General features: G+C 52.9%; 2 protein-coding genes across 5 annotated transcripts in view; one reads left to right on the forward strand and one right to left on the reverse strand.

Annotated features, from left to right (window-relative positions):
• Nucleotides 1-89: 89 nt before the first annotated feature.
• LOC116235031 (prosaposin-like) lies at nt 90-6,894 on the forward strand. 4 transcript variants are annotated; one of them, XM_090144925.1, is made up of 14 exons: nt 90-752; nt 3,660-3,784; nt 3,901-3,978; nt 4,064-4,189; nt 4,394-4,582; nt 4,714-4,857; nt 5,327-5,383; nt 5,516-5,524; nt 5,601-5,717; nt 5,791-5,868; nt 5,943-6,305; nt 6,383-6,463; nt 6,546-6,641; nt 6,722-6,894. In XM_090144925.1, the coding sequence occupies exons 1-14, from the start codon at nt 692-694 to the stop codon at nt 6,755-6,757; spliced, it is 1,560 nt and encodes a 519-aa protein (XP_090001051.1). In that variant the 5' UTR covers nt 90-691; the 3' UTR covers nt 6,758-6,894. The 4 variants fall into 4 exon arrangements, with proteins under 4 accessions (XP_090001051.1, XP_031458774.2, XP_090001050.1 ...); XM_031602914.2 differs by having other exon boundaries at nt 3,904-3,978; XM_090144924.1 differs by lacking the exon at nt 90-752 and having other exon boundaries at nt 771-3,784.
• Nucleotides 6,895-7,480: 586 nt separating this feature from the next.
• The window catches only part of CDH23 (cadherin related 23), a 129,995-nt gene continuing 122,282 nt past the window's right edge, over nt 7,481-15,193 (reverse strand). The window contains exons 54-69 of the mRNA XM_090144926.1: nt 14,639-14,850; nt 13,770-13,964; nt 13,313-13,423; nt 12,964-13,093; nt 12,484-12,747; nt 12,224-12,385; nt 11,712-11,968; nt 11,283-11,380; nt 11,089-11,209; nt 10,798-10,877; nt 10,659-10,699; nt 10,332-10,392; nt 10,001-10,130; nt 9,773-9,895; nt 9,501-9,614; nt 7,481-9,052 (exon numbers count right to left, since the gene is read on the reverse strand). Of these exons, the coding sequence (XP_090001052.1) occupies nt 8,732-9,052; nt 9,501-9,614; nt 9,773-9,895; nt 10,001-10,130; nt 10,332-10,392; nt 10,659-10,699; nt 10,798-10,877; nt 11,089-11,209; nt 11,283-11,380; nt 11,712-11,968; nt 12,224-12,385; nt 12,484-12,747; nt 12,964-13,093; nt 13,313-13,423; nt 13,770-13,964; nt 14,639-14,850 (2,420 nt within the window). The 3' untranslated portion in view covers nt 7,481-8,731. The remainder of the gene's footprint in view (nt 9,053-9,500; nt 9,615-9,772; nt 9,896-10,000; nt 10,131-10,331; nt 10,393-10,658; nt 10,700-10,797; nt 10,878-11,088; nt 11,210-11,282; nt 11,381-11,711; nt 11,969-12,223; nt 12,386-12,483; nt 12,748-12,963; nt 13,094-13,312; nt 13,424-13,769; nt 13,965-14,638; nt 14,851-15,193) is intronic.

Raw genomic sequence — 15,193 nt, forward strand, 5'->3', positions numbered from 1 at the left:
CCCTTTGCCTCAAAGGCAGAAGAGGGCATGTCCCAAAATGTCACCTGAAGCTTTTGCAGCAGAGGCAGGGCGATGTCAGGAATCCTGAGGCTGAATGACAGGATTCAGGTTTGCATTGCAGCATGCGTGTCCCATCAAGCCTTTTTATATGGAGGGCAGCTGTGGGCTTGCCAGGGATTGCTGCTGCTTGTCTCTTCCCTTGATGAGCGCAATGCCTGCTGTGAGGTAACACTGACGTGTTGCAATTCCCATGCACGGGCTGGAGGGAGTTCTTGCTGGAGCTGTTTGCAAGTCAGCACTGAAGCCTGCTATCATTTAGTGTGGCTTTCCTGCGTCTTCATTTCTTGTTTTTATTTTGATTGCAATATATTTCTTATAAATGCTTAACGACACCTTTGATTCTTTTGACTAAACTTACTGATCTTTAATACCTGTGCTAGCTTTGGGCAGTGGGTTCTGGGCTGTAAAATGAAGCCTGGTCGGTTCTGACCTCCTGGGAATACCTGCCTGACTCTGGTCCCTCCCTCTGCTTGCATACTGCTGCTGATTTTATAATCAGGGCATAAAGAGGGGTGTGGTAATTGCTGTGCGTAGGTGTCAGTTCTCACTACTTCTCCCAGCTGTTCCAAGATTCCTCAGTCTGGGAGAAGCACGGGAAATAACCAGCACTGTGGACTGTCTTGGGAACAGCATGGCGAGCAAGTGGAGAGGCTGGGTGCTGATCCTCTCCGTGTGCTTGGGGTCCTACCAAGGTAAGGTCAGGCCTTGTGCGTAGGGCTCTTTCCTCAAGAGAGCTCAGAAAGTGCTTCTGAACCCCAAAACTATTCCAAGCTATCTTAAGCGTGTTTCCTCCTCATAAAGGATCGGAAAGGTTCAAACTCAGTAGCATGCTTCCTTGTCCTCTGGTTTTGGGCACTCTCCAATGGGTTGTGCTTTGTCTCCTGTTCACTTGGAATCGACTGTTCTGGTTTTTGCCCTGAATGGTGATTTTTAAGAGCAGAAAATGATTCCCGTAGGAGCCAGCAGAGCTGGTGTTTTGTAGGGGCTCAAGGGGAATGGAGGAGATGAGATTGAAGAGGATGAGTCAACGTGGAATCTCAACAGCTTGGCTGCTGCCCTCTGTGCTGGGGCCTGGATGTGGATGTGTGCTGTGGGAGCCATTGCTTGTGTGTGCTATTCTGGTTCCCCACAGTACAGCTGTCTCTTGGGTTGGGGGTAGGGAAGCAGGAAGACTTTTCTGCTGAGCTTCCTGGCTGGGTCTTGGTGAGCTCTGGGTTACAGGGTGCAATGTTGGAGAGCTCCTGGAGCCTTCACCAGTAGGGCTGTAAGGAGCAGATTGCCCCAGGCAGCAGAAGGCAGAGGGGTCGTGCCCAGTGATCCTTGCTGACGGGGAGGGAAGAGGGTTGGAAGCACTTAGAAGAAAATTCCTTGGGGAAGCCACAGAGCTCTGTAGATGCAGGAAGGTGAACTTAAGATCTTTTGTGCACTTATTTTGGCCACCCTCCCCTTGGGCTTCACAATCTGTGCTGTGCTGTCCCTGTGCTGGAGTTGTGCTCCCCATATGGGACGTGCTGGGGGGGGCACGGGCTACTGGGAGCTTCCTTACCACCAACAGGACCAGCAGGAAAATTTACCTGTGTGCTCAGCATGTTGGAGCCAGCCTGTGGTGGGAGGGAGTACAGCTCTACCTTCCACATCTTCACCAACTCCTCATTTCCTCATTCCTGGAGGGTTTTCCCACCAGCACTGTTAATATCACCTCTTCTTGGCCAGATCCTTGGATGGTTTGGGGGAAAAGCTGCATTTGGGGAGTGCGTTGCTGGCTGGTAACTGGGGCGCAGGGCCCACGTGCCACCCCCAGGCTTGCACCACAACCGGTTCTCCGGGCTCAGCCGGCTCAGCTGTGGAACGAATGCTCCTCCGCGCCCTGCAATGTGCTCAGGGCACAGCAGTGATCCCATCCCTACTTGTCCTTCAGAGGGCATTTCCCACCTGGGGACCATTTGTGTGGTTGGTCTCCAGCCTGGTGCTGGTAGAAGTGCCCATGTCTGTGGGTCAGTCGGTTCATATCTGTTGGATTAGGTGGGGTTGTGTCTATGGGTCAAGCTGGGCCATCCCAATGTGCACACTCAGTGTTTTTGGGTTGTGTGGTGCCTGCAACACCCCTTCCGTGCTTACTCAGCATCTCACAGGGTGAGCTGGTGACCCAACATCTGTGAAAACAGTGATTAAAATGGACAGCTGTCCAATCTGGGAGGATGTGGCAGGTGGGAATGGAATCTTAGGCCACTTCATGCTGGGGCTGCGCACCCACCTTTCCTAACCCTGGCATCATATTTCTGTGTGCAATCCTGTTTTCCTTCATCAAAGGAGCATCAAGAGGGAGAACTGGCTTAAAAAAAAAAAAAGGGTGGATTTTGCTGGGGGAAAGCATCAGTGCTCCTTTTTCTGCCACGTAGATGTATGTATCATAAATAGATATTTTTATATATAGTAAGCTCAGAAACAGCCTCAGGTTGCAATGCTTTGTCTCTTTTCTCTTAAATGGGGCTGCCCCTTAGCTCTTGTCTGCCTTGCTGTTCCTGTTCAACACACCGTTGCTGTACCTACATCAGCTGATGCAGTGAGTGTGTGCCTGTGTGGGACTATTCCATGGGAACAGTCCCTGTCGGACCCACCCTGCCCTGGAGCAGCGCAGCAGCACTGCAGAGAGCTATGCTAGCACTTTTGCTGCAGATGCAGTTTGTGGGGGGATGCTGCTTGCCCTGTTGTGCCTGCACAGAATGCATCCTGACGTGTGGAGGTGGCAATTAAACACTGATGGTGGGAGGTGCTTATCAGGTGGCGTTACACCATGCCTGGCCTGAGCGAGAGCGATGCTGTCACCTCTGTATTATTCATTTTGCAAGATTTATGAGGTTTTTTTTTACGGTGACGCCTTACCAGGTGTATTCAGCTCTCCAGGCTGTGGGTGCCTCACATTCACTGTGATTTTAAGATGGGAGGAAGCTGCTGTGATGTGTGCCTGTCCTTATTGAGGGCAATAAATGATGTTGCAAAAGGAGAAGGAGGCAGAGTTGGGGCTGAGTGAGCTTTGGGTGTCAGCAGCAAGTGGCAGAGATAAAATAATAGTAAATGATGCTATTGTGAAAGCTGAGGCGAGTCAGGGCAGGAGGAATGAGCAGCATAGCATTGCTCCTTGCTGCCTTTGCAGCTGGGGATGGGATTGGATGGAATGGGAAGCAATGAGATGGATAGGATGCAATGAGACAGTATGTGATGGTATGAAAGAGGGTGTGATGGAATGGGAAGAGATAAGTTAGGATGCAATGCAATGAGATGGAAGGGGTGGGACAGGAGGTGAGATGAAATGTGATAGGATGGTTGAGATGTGATGGATAGGATGGAGTGGAATGGGATTGGATGAGGGGGGATGCAGTGAGATGGAATAGGATGAGATGAAAGGGGAAAGAGTGGGATGAGAAGAGACAAAATGTGATGGGATTTGATCTGATGGAATGAGTTAGAATGAGTTGGGATGAGAAGAGATGGGATGCAAGGAGATGGGAAGCAGGCTGGCAGTCCATGGTTTGGGGGTTATGCCACCTTAGGGATCCATGTGTGTGCTTGGGTGCTGATGTTTCCCTCTCCTTCCCCAGCTGGGGCCAGCCCCCTGCCTGAGTGTGGCGAGCAGCCGGAGGAGTGGTGCCGTGATGTGGGGACGGCAGCCAAGTGCGGGGTGCTGGAGCTGTGCCGTCTCACTGTTTGGGACCAACCAGTAGGGGTAACTGCAACTGGGGAACACGTGGTATTGACCTGCCCATAATCCAGGGGTGGGAAGTGGGGAGGATGTAGAGGGTCTGGTGCTAAGGCAGCATCCTGATCCATTCTCTATCTCAGCAGAAAGGGATCCCATGCCACCTGTGTCAGGTGGTGGTGTCCATGATGGGGAAGATCCTGCAGGACAACTGCACTGAGGTGAGTCTTCACTGGGAGCACAGGCTGCTGTCTCCCCATGCGTCTGCAGGGCCAGCACAGCCTGAGTGCTCCCCTTCTCCTCTAGGAAAAGCTGCGGCTCTTCTTGGATAAGAGATGTCAGTATCTGCCCTTCCAGGACTGGTCGGTCAAGTGCAAGAAGATGGTGGACACTGGTGTCCTCATCCTGGCCCAACTGGGCAAGCAAGTGCTGGTAACAGCCTGGGGACCTCTGCAGCAGGGAAACCCCTTGAGATACACGATGCGGGGAGCATGGTGGGAGTATACAGCCCTGTAATGGTGTGGGAGGCTGTAGACAATACTTCTGCAGGGAGAGGATGGAAATAGGAATGATGCTTTGGTACGGGGATAGATGTTGATATGGTGATGGCCCCAGCCTGCTACCTCACTCCCACAGTCGGACCCAAAGGTGGTGTGTGGCACTATCAAGTTGTGTCAACCCCGGGGGGGCCTTGAAGGGGCCCTGAAGTTCCAGGAACAGCCACCAGCCCCTGCTGACCCCGCACAGGACTTGGCCCAACTGGCTGTGCCCTTCATCAATGGCGTCCCGCTCCTGCTCCAGCCCCAGGACCCACCGCATGCCCAGGTACTGATAACCGCCCCTTCTTTATAACTCATTTATCAGTGCTGTTCTACTATTTGGTGCTTTGGGTTAATGAGGTCCTGGAGAAAAACTGTTTGGGTTTGACACTGAGTTGTGCTACTATCATCCTGCAGGACACTGGGGACCTGTGTGAGGATTGTGCCCGGCTGGTGGCAGCTGTGCAATTGGAGCTGAGCAATGGGGCCATCACTGCTCGCTCACTGGTGGCCCGCGCCAAGGAGGGGTGTGAGGGCCTGGGGCCCGTCCTGGCACAGAGGGTAATGTCACTGCGCCAGGGACATCCTGGTGGCTGCTGGGGCTGGGAGGTGGCAGAAGGCAGTGGTGGTTACTGTGCCCCATCTTGTTTGGTATCTTTATTGATCTGGACGAGGGGATTGAGTGCACCCTCAGTAAGTTTGCAGATGATGCTAAGTCGAGAGGAAGTGTCAATCTGCCTGGGGACAGGAAGGCCCTACAGAGTGAATTGGATAGGTTGTACTGCTGGGCTGAGGCCAATGGGATGAGGTTCAATAAGACTAAGGGCCGGGTCCTGCACTTTGATTGCCATAACCTGAGGCAGTGCTACAGGCTGGAAAGCTGCATGGAAGAAAAGGAGGTGTTCCAGAGCTGTGGAGATGTGGCACTGAGGGATGTGGACAGGAGGGGGTGGGCTGGGGTTGGGCTAAGTGACTTGAGAGGGCTTTTTCAACCTGGATGATTCTATATTCCTCTGTTCTCCCTGCACAGTGCAATTACTACCTGGCCAAGTATGCAGACACAGCTGCCTGGATGCTCCAGTACTTGGTAAGCAGGAGAGCTGCTCCCCAGTGCTTCCTTTTACTTCTGCAACTTTCTGGATAGCTCACACTGTTGCGATTCAGTTTTTAATGATTGTTCTCATATTTTTCTCTCCACCCTCCACCTTCCCACCTCCAGCTGGCTGAGGTAAGCGAGATGCCCACTGGCAGCCCATTAGGGCCAGCACAGGTCCATGGGCTGAATGTGAGCCATGTCTCCGCAGGACCCGCGGCAGCTCTGCAGCATGCTGGAGCTCTGCCCCACAGCAGACCCAGGACCCCTGCAAACGCTGCTCTCCGAGAAGATGGCCCAGCTCCTGGGCACGCTGCTCTCCAATACGGTATGGCCCCGTCCCCTCTGTCAGTAAGGGTGGATGGGGTGAATGCAACTTAGCCCTTTTCTCTCCCTCCCAGGAGGCCACGCCGCTGTGTGAGATGTGTGAGTTTGCTGTGCGGGCGGCTGAGAGTCTCCTGGAGAACAACATGACGGAGGTGTGCAGGGGCTCCGGGGGGCTGCGGGCAGCAAGGGGATTTCCCCATGGCATCACGCCTTTCCCACCCAACAGGAGCAGCTGGTGAACGACATTGAGAAGGTGTGCTACATGCTGCCGCACAGTGTCATCGGGCAGTGCAAGGACTTTGTGGATTCATATGGCAAGGCGGTGGTCATCATGCTGCTGGAGGCCACCGACCCGCAGGCTGTGTGCACCATGCTGCATGTCTGTCCGCGCCAGGGGGCGGCCCGGGGGGCAGAGCTGGGGGCAGGGCTGGGGGCAGCACTGGAGCCGGCTGCTGGAGCCTTCTGCAACGTCTGCCAGATCTTCATCACTTACCTGGATAACGAGCTGCTGAAGAATGAGACGCTGACGGAACTGAGCGCTGTGCTGGAAAAGGGCTGTGAGCTGCTGCCCGGCCCACTCACCAGCACGGTCAGTGGGGCTGTGCTTGGGGTGGTCCTGATCCCCACCCTGACACCAGGCTCACCCCCCACCCCTCTCTTCTGCAGTGCGAGGCGCTGGTGGTGCAGTATGAGCCAGCAGCTGTGCGGCTCCTCGTGCAGATGATGGATCCTGACTTTGTCTGCACTGTGAGTGCAAACCCACAGGTTGGGGAGGGACTGATAGCTTTCAGGGCACAACCTCTCTCTTCCCCTATTTTCCCCTTGGCAGAAAATCCGAGCTTGTGACTCAGAGCTGACCTCAGCCCCCTGTGCTCAGGGACCCGACTACTGGTGCATCAGCATGGCCACTGCCACCGAGTGTGAAGTAAGTGACAGCAGCAATCCTCCTGCCTGCTGCACACCCCGCAGTGGTGCAGCTCCCATCTGCCCCATCTCTCTCTGCAGGCTGTGGAGCACTGCAGGCAGCATGTATGGAACTAGGAGCATGGAACATCTCCATCCTGGACCCTCCCCCCCCCTTGGGATGCAGCCACAGCACCAGGGATGGGGTGTCCCGGAGGCTCCCTCCCAGGCTCTGGGGCACTCCAGCCCACTCTGCTTTCTTCTTTTCCGCCCCTGGGGCTTGGATTTTTGGATCAGGTTAAGGGATTTTGTTGTCTTGTTGGAACTGGGAGCTCAGCGGTAGGCTTGTTTCAACGTACCCCCCTTATGCTATCCGCTGAGTGAAGACCTTTGGTTATCCCCTTTCACATTCCACCCAGAACTGACACCAAAGCCACAATCGGAGCAACTCCATGGACTGGGATGGGCTCTGCTGCTGCAGCGCTGGTCCCAGTTTGCTGGTGCTCTAACACCATGGGTCCCATGTGATTTTTGGTAAGACCTTTGCAAGTCTTAGTCCCAGCTGGGGCAGCTTTTTAATTTGACTTTTTTCCCCCATGGTCACTAGTTAAAGAAACAAAGCAGATTCCACGTGCCTGGCTTTGCATGACTTCTGCAGTAGATGAATGTTGCAGGGGGGAGAAAGAAGACATAGGCTGGGATAGAAACATGCATGTGTTTTTATATATATATATAAATATATTACATATGTTTATATATATGCATATCTGTTCTATGTGTGTGTGTATATATATACATATGTATACATGTTTATGTGTACATGTATATACACATATAAATACATATATTTATGTATATGTAGATAGATGGACACAACCTTGTCCCTGCTGCTGTGTAAGGATGGGCATAACCTGCAGAAGGATGCAAACCCAGCACTGCAGGGCCAGCATGTGGGGTTCCCTGGCTGCAGGGAGGCATGTGATGGTATCCCCAGCCCCGTGCATGGAATGCAACATGGAGTCACCTTCAATCCACTGGCATGGGAGCCTTTCTGGAATATATATATAGTGTGGGTATCCCATGAACACACAAATGAGTGAGTTTGGGGTTTCCTTCCCAGCAACCATTTCTTGCAGGGGATCCTGATGTCAAAGTGTGGTGATGAGGCAGTGGTGTGCTGGCTTGTCCCCACTATACCACCAATAAACACCTCCATCAGCCTGGCTCTTGTCTTCCTTCTCTTCTATGCACCCTGGTTGCACCCTGGTCGTGCTTGTGCAGTGTCATGTTTCTCCCCAAAAACCGGGCTCTAAGGGTGGGTGGAGGGATGAATTAAGAGAATTAAAGGGCTTTCTTTTCAAAAGGTGGCTGTGAGATAGTGATCTTGTTTGCAGAGGAGGAAGAACGACAGCTTAACCAAAGCCATAAGGAGTGTATTTCTGATTCCTGTAACAGACCATTCCCAAAACTCTCCACAAGGTAACGGTTGGAAACAACCCCCAAATGAACAAACCCGGGAGCCAAAGAGAAGGGGAGGACGAGGGGAAGAGGGTACACACAAACAAACAACAGCCAGAAGCCTGCTATTGTCAGTCTCTCTCTTTTGACCACATTGTAACACATTTTGGTAAAGCCAGCAAAATGGAGAAATGTCTTCGGTTGGGTCTTTCCCTGCTGGAAAGGTGACAACAAGCAGTAATGCTGGGTGGCTTCGGGCCATAGGTACCCACAGTTGAGGTGCAATGGGCTTTGGTCCCAGCATCAGTTTGTGTGGGGGACGCCTTGCTGTGGCTGTGCTGTTTTCGGGTTGCCTTCACCCTCATCCAGCCTCATAACGCTTGAGTTCATTGCATTCACTCAGCATTATTAAAAAAAAAAAGAAAAAAGTTAGTTTTTTAATAAAAAAATGAATTATTTAATGATTCAATGACACGCAAGGAAGGGCAGATCAGTCCTGAGAGCCCTCTCCCAGGACCCAGCTCTTCAAGGCTGCTGGGTTGAAATGCAGGGACAGATGGAAAGGGGACTGAGTGCCGGTCTCAGTACCCGCTGTCCCCCCAGCTCTGTGCTTGTCTCCTGCCATCCTGGGCTGGCCTGGGCGGATGCTGCTGGTCATAGCTCAGTGATCTCCAATGGGCTCTCCATGATCACCTCCCTCATCTTGTGCAGGGGGGTGGATTTGGCTGACTCGGTGCGGGCATTGTGGTCGTAAGCCCCGCAGTCGGCAGTCAGAGTCTCCAGCGAGCGCCCCAGCACCTTCTGGTCGTCTTCAGGGAGGCTGTTGAGGTCAGAAGCCAGCAGTGTACCTGTACTGCCATGAACCACGTGGATGCCATCGGGGCCTTTCAGCTCTACTGGCTGCTTGTGCCGAAAGCGCAGGCTGCCCTGGCTGGGGCAGCGCTCCTCGTCCTCCTCCAGGTCCTTCTGGATGAGCTGCAAAACCCCACCAAGATGTCACCAGGTGTCCTAACTCCTTTCTGGGGAGTTACAACTCAGAATCATAAACACTGGAAGTACCAGTTAAATCATCTAGTTTAGCTGTCAGCCCATCACCATTATAGCACTAAATCACGATGCTCAGTACAACACCTCCCCTTTTCATGATCTGGACCAGGGATGGTGATTCTACCACCTCCCTGGGCAGCCTGTATCAGTGCTCTTTCTGAGAAGGAAAGACCCAGTCCTCCTCTTTCTTCGCAAGGAGCTCCACGGTCGATCTCCCCTTGCTCATTTTGGGGAGCAATTTTCTGTGCATCTGAATATTGCAAAGCTAGCCTCGGACTGCACAAGGCCCTGTCACTGGGTTGTGGGGCCAGGAGGACACACTGCATCCCAAAGGGCACAGCAAGCATCTCCCCATGCCCACACACACCCCCTCTACCTCTGTGACCGAGGAGCGGTCTCCCTGACTGGAGGTGGCCTTATGCACCATCCGCTGGGCAAAGAGCCTTTTCAAGCGCATGTAATCATCCAGGACCACCTTCAGGAGAGAGCCCTGGGTGGAGGAGGAGAGAGGATGGGTTATGCAAGGGAAAGAGCTGTTTGTTGGAGGAAGGCTGGCCCCACCCTGGTGTTTCTTGCAGAAAAATATCCCCTTCTGGTGTAGCACCTGGGGGGAGGAAGCAATGTTGGATCCACGGTAGGGATGCTCACCTTAATGGGTCCCTCGCGCATGATCTGCCCCAGCTTGGCAATGTTGTCGTACTCCTGGATGGCGGCTCGCAGGTAGCGGTCATCCTCAGGCTTGGCAGCTGAGGGCTCTCGGCCGAAGGTGCCCTGCAGGAGGAGAGTGTGGCTTTGGTGTCAGCATGGGAACAGGCATAGAAATGGGTGAGTATGCCAGAAGGTTTCCCCAGGAGCAGGGCCGGGGCTATATCTCACATGGGTCCTGGCTGGGCTGTTCCAGAGGTCAGTGATCTCGCTCAGGTTCTCAGGAAGGTCATCTTCATGTTCTGCTTGTGCCGCCAGTTCCATGGTCCGGCAGAAGGGGTCCAGCCACACGGGGTTGGCCCTGCCTCGGAGGGGGAAAAGTGCTCAGCCCAAGGGAGAGCAAGGAGAGGGGAGCCAGAAAATGCCCCAAATACTGTGCCCAGCTGAATCCCCCCATAAAGCAGAGGACTCTCCACCGCCAGTTCATCCCTGGCTGTAACATGTGGGTACTCCATTGAGAGCATCCCCTGATGTATGAGGAAGCAGAGATAGGAGAACTCACCCATCAAAGGAGTACTTGTTGGTGTTTGGCATGTCCATGATGTCCATGAAGCCTCTATTCCCTGCAAAAGGCAGGAGTGGAGGCTGCCCAGCAGTTCAGCTGCTTACAAGCAGCAAAAAGCTATGGGCATGGGGCAGTTTCTTTATGTAGGGAATTCAGTGGCAAAAAAGGCACCGGTGGCAGGAAGAGCACTTTGTGATGGGGTTGATGGCAGGGAGCCTGGGTGAGAGGAAAGCTTCCTACCACCACACCTCCACATTTAGCACCATGCATACCAGCCAGGCACCCTACTGAGCCATGCAGCTGGAAACCCCCAGCACTGCTCACCTGTGGAGCCCGCCACAATGGCTTTCAGCTTCCTTTTGTGCCTGCGAGAGAAAGAAATACAGCAAATTAGCAGAGAAGATCAGAAAGATGTCAGGAAGGAACAGAACATGCAGGTTATTGGAAGCTGGACACTACTCACACTGTGCGGTAGTACCAGTTCATGAGGATGAAGAGCATGGCAGCCAGGAAGAGCAGGACGGCCAGCACAATGATTGCCATCTGGGAGAGATAGAGGGGTAGTGGCAAATAAAAGTAATTATATTATTTATATAATATTATTAAAATAATATAAAATAATATAGATATATTATATAATTAAAATAATATATAAAATAAGAATATTATGTATGACATATATAATATTAGAATAATATTAGTAGTATAGTAAAAAGTAGTTAAAGTGTTACTATATGGGAGGAAGGAGCTTCACCTGCAGAGCTGAGAGGTCGTCCGGGGCACGGGCAGTGATGGCAGGCTGTACATCCAGCACATTATAGTTCCTGAAGAGGTTCCTCAGCTGCTCCTTGTTCTCATCGATCATCTGAATCACCCTGGGGACAGAAGAGTGCTTGGGCCTCTTGATCTGTAAGGCTCACCACGGGCTCTGACCAATGGCTAACGTACCGCTCCACATCCAGGATGCGGTTGGTCTCCCTGTTCACCACATGGATCAGCAGCTCTGTCTGTGCAAAGTTCACCCGGCCTTTCTTGTCCACGTGGAACTGGGGAGAGACAGCAAGGTCTGCAGTGCTATAGGGGTGTCTCCTCAGGGGGCATCTCCTGAGGCATGCTCATGTGTCATTGCCCACATTCATGCAAGGACAGCCCTGTCCTCAGTGAGCAGTGCTCGAGATGTGTCCTCAGCCAGATTGCTGGGCACTTGATTGGTGGTGGAGTAGCCACATTGCTCCACATCAACCAAGACCGGGGTTGGTCCTTCACTTCCAGACCCTGAGGACCTCTGTATCAACACTGCGTCCCTGCAGGGGATCTCCCAAGCTACGTGTGGAAGGTGACATGCCCCTCGAAATAACCTGGAGAACTGATGGTTACCTGCACGTCATCCGTGTTAACAATGGCACCCGTGATGTTGGAAAGCAGACTGATGAACTCCTCCTCAAACTGCCTGACCTTATCGGGGATCTCATTGATGATAATTTTGACTCTCTGGTCATCCCGCAGGATGTAGATCCCCACAATGGCTGTGTCATTGTGGCCCACCAGGTCAGAGGCCATGATGTCCACAACAAAGTAGCCAGGATTGTAGGCCGTGAAGAGATCAAAGGTTCTTAGGATGCCATCAAGAGTACCTGGGAAAAGGATATGCACAAGCACAAGGTTAGTGTAGCCACTTCAAAACGCTCACCTGAGGTCTCCACCAAGAAACTTGCAAACCAGGGCTTGGCAGGTGACCTACAGAAGCTCTTGCAAGCTAGAGCCTACATTGTGAGTGGAAGAAAGAGGACGGAGGAGCAGCCATGCTGCCTAGTGACTATGGCTATGGAGGACATGTCATGCCATGGAATCATCTGGCCCTGCACTCATGTGGTATCCAGGCTACGCACCAATGCTGAAGATGTTGGCCACCTCCTCAGAATCATTGGAGTGCTGCTTGATGTAGCGGATCCCCAGGATGCTGTACAGGACTAGGCTGTTGTTGCCCACATCAGCATCCACTGCCAAGACTTTGATCAGCTCTGATCCCACCTTGGCATCTGTGGCCACCCCTTCGGGAGGAAGATAGAACAGAGATCTGGATCTGTGCTCTGTTGCTTCTCCATCCACTCATCACTGGAATCCCTTCCCAGACACCAGCAGTCCTTACCTGCTGTATACTCTGACTTGGTGAACTGGGGGGACTGGTCATTGATGTCATCCAAGAAGATCCGCACCTCCTGAAGGGTCAGATCTGTGCTGAGGTCCCAGGGCTGTGCTCTGCCTGCTCGCTGGCCCCGGGGTGGGGACCAGTTCCTCTGGCTGGATGCTTTGACGATGATGGAGTAGTAGGGCTCCTTCTCGCGGTCCAGGTCACGCAGGACTTGGAGCTTCCCCTCCCGGCTCAACTGGAAGTTGCCCTCTCGGTTCCCAGCTGCATGCAGAAAGGGGAGCTGAGTCATTTGCCTTTTGGCTCAGCATGTACTTTACCATGTTAGAAATACCATGAGCAGCCTAGGGGAGCTATGCAAACCCTTGTAGAGCATGCAGGTGGGGGTGGGGTGCTTGGACCAGAACTGATGCAGAGTGACTCTAGGGATGATAGCTTAGGACATCATCCTTGTTTGGCCACGCTATGTCCCCATCTCACCTGCTATGAAGTAGTAGACGATGGCATTGGAGCCCTCATCTGCATCCACCGCACCAGTGACATTGCCCACCACGGTGCCAGGCTGTGAGTGCTCAGGAACGGAGAGTGCCTGGTACTGGGGACTGTCTCTCTGCCGAAGCCCAGGAGAAGGGACGGAAGGCTTATTGTGGTGTATGAGCCTTTAGTACCCCCCTTCCCTTCCCCCCCCCCCCCCCCCCCTTTTTTTTTCTTTTAAAGGCTAGAAGTTCCAAACCCCATTGTGCTTCCCAGCACAGTGATGCTCAGCAGTGCATGCTCCATCACATGCAGCCCCATCCCAGCACCCTCTGTGCCCTCCTTGATGCCTTACAGGTGGCCTGAGGAAGATAGGTTCATTGTCATCAATGTCATCGAGTGCGACCTGGAGGGGCTGCATCGTCTCATAGGCTGGCTGGCCCTGGTCAGAGGCCACAATGATCAGCTAGGGAGAGAAATAAAGTGCTGTTCTGGGCAAAGGCAAGCAGGGTGAAGGGACATTGCCAAGGCAGTGGCAGAGCGGTGGCTGGGTGGTAGAGGGAATTTAACAGTGAACTGTGTGATGGCCCATCACCACCATGTCCTCCAGGACGCAACCTTCTGGTGGCTACCTCTTGACTGTACCACATCCCTCTTGCATCCTCTGATATCATTTGATAACCACCTGGTTCCTGCTAAGGTGGTGGTGGGAAATTTCCACTACAGGGGCAGATGTGACCATCCCTGGTCATGGCCTCCACCCTAGCAGCCCATCTTATGAACCAGTCTGGGTGTGTTATCACCTCACTCACATTGTACATCGCTTGCTTCTCCCGGTCCAACCGCATGGCCGTCTGGATCAGCCCACTGACAGCATCGATGCTGAAATATTCCCAGTCCTTGTTTCCTGCCCCGGTTTTCAGGAGGCTGTACAGTACTGCCCCATTGAGGCCCTCATCCTTATCTGTGGCATAGACCTCGTAGACGTTGGAGCGCAGAGGGATCTCCTGTTGGCACATGGGCAGCACCTCAGCCCCCAAGCTGCAAGCCATCCCCCTGTTCCATCAGCCCCTCCAAATCCCATTGTACTTGCTCATGCTGTCCAAAACACAGCCTGGGGCTTGCAACACTCATGGCATCCCCTGCACCTTGCAGTGCACTGCTCATGTATTCTGGGGGTCACCATCCCAGCTGTTCCTGTCTCCAGTGCTGAAGCTGTGCAGCCCACGCTGACAGCTTCAAAGGGGAAATGTAGAATTCTGATTTCTTACGGAATAGCTGCAACTCTGGGTACTGGTTGGAGCCAAGCCTGGCTTCTCAGAAAGGAGAAACACCTTAAATGTCAGCCTTTTGGCCCACATTTATAGCATGTTCAGCACACAGTGACTGGCTATTTCCCTATTTTATACACTGCCAGGGTTTCTGTTCCCCAAGATGTCCCTCTGGGGACCAGCTCTGCTCAGAGGCTGGTCTAACATCCAGAAATGACCTCCTCATCCCAGGAAACCTTTCCAGTTTTCACCAAAAGCAAGTGCCAACCCAACTTCTTGCTGTGTGTTAAACCAAGATCTTCTATCACCTCTGGTAGGCATGGAGAGTGCTTTTGGTCACCAGCAAGACTGTGTGCCATGGTGTGCCACCTCTCTCTGCCTACCTCCCACCCCTCAAGCCCCAGATGTACCTCCTTGATGTGCAGAATGGTGCCGTTGGGTGGGCGGACGAAGACAGGGCGGTTGTCGTTGATGTCAATGACCTCAATGTGAAGCATGGTGGTCCCCCAGAGTGGGGGACGACCTTTGTCTGTGGCCACCACAGTCAGGTTGAATCTCTCATAGGACTGCAAGCGCCGCCGGGATGTGATAAGCCCAGAGTCTTTATTGATTTTGAAGGCCTCTGGGGAAAAGCAAAACACACCTCCGGTTCAGGACACTTGACACTAAATAAGCAATGAATGGTATACTTTAGAAATCTGTCCACCAGATGAAGCACACCCCTTGCTAGTGGAAAATCCTATGGTGGGGTGATGGAGCAGAACTGTCTGTCTGAGCCTACGGTGCCACCTGGCTGCTGAATTCTCACACCTGGGCAGCATCAAAGGTGCCATCCCCAGGCCACCCTGCTGTGTTTCAGTGCTGCTCAGGGATTACTGGATTTCAGGCACCATCTCTATCCACCTGCAAAACCTTAACCCTTATTGGTCCCTACAGCTCCTCACCAGAACCCTGTATGTCCCCCA

The sequence above is a fragment of the Phasianus colchicus genome, chromosome 8 (genome assembly GCF_987193195.1).
Source record: "Phasianus colchicus chromosome 8, bPhaCol1.hap1.1, whole genome shotgun sequence".
Classification (NCBI taxonomy): domain Eukaryota; kingdom Metazoa; phylum Chordata; class Aves; order Galliformes; family Phasianidae; genus Phasianus; species Phasianus colchicus.

Coding starts and splice junctions, on each gene's coding strand:
- LOC116235031 (XM_090144924.1), top strand. CDS start 3,539: ATGAGAAGAGATGGGATGCAAGGAGATGGGAAGCAGGCTGGCAGTCCA. Junction 4,190..4,393: donor AACTGGGCAAGCAAGTGCTG/GTAACAGCCTGG, acceptor TCACTCCCACAG/TCGGACCCAAAGGTGGTGTG. Junction 4,858..5,326: donor GGCCCGTCCTGGCACAGAGG/GTAATGTCACTG, acceptor CTCCCTGCACAG/TGCAATTACTACCTGGCCAA.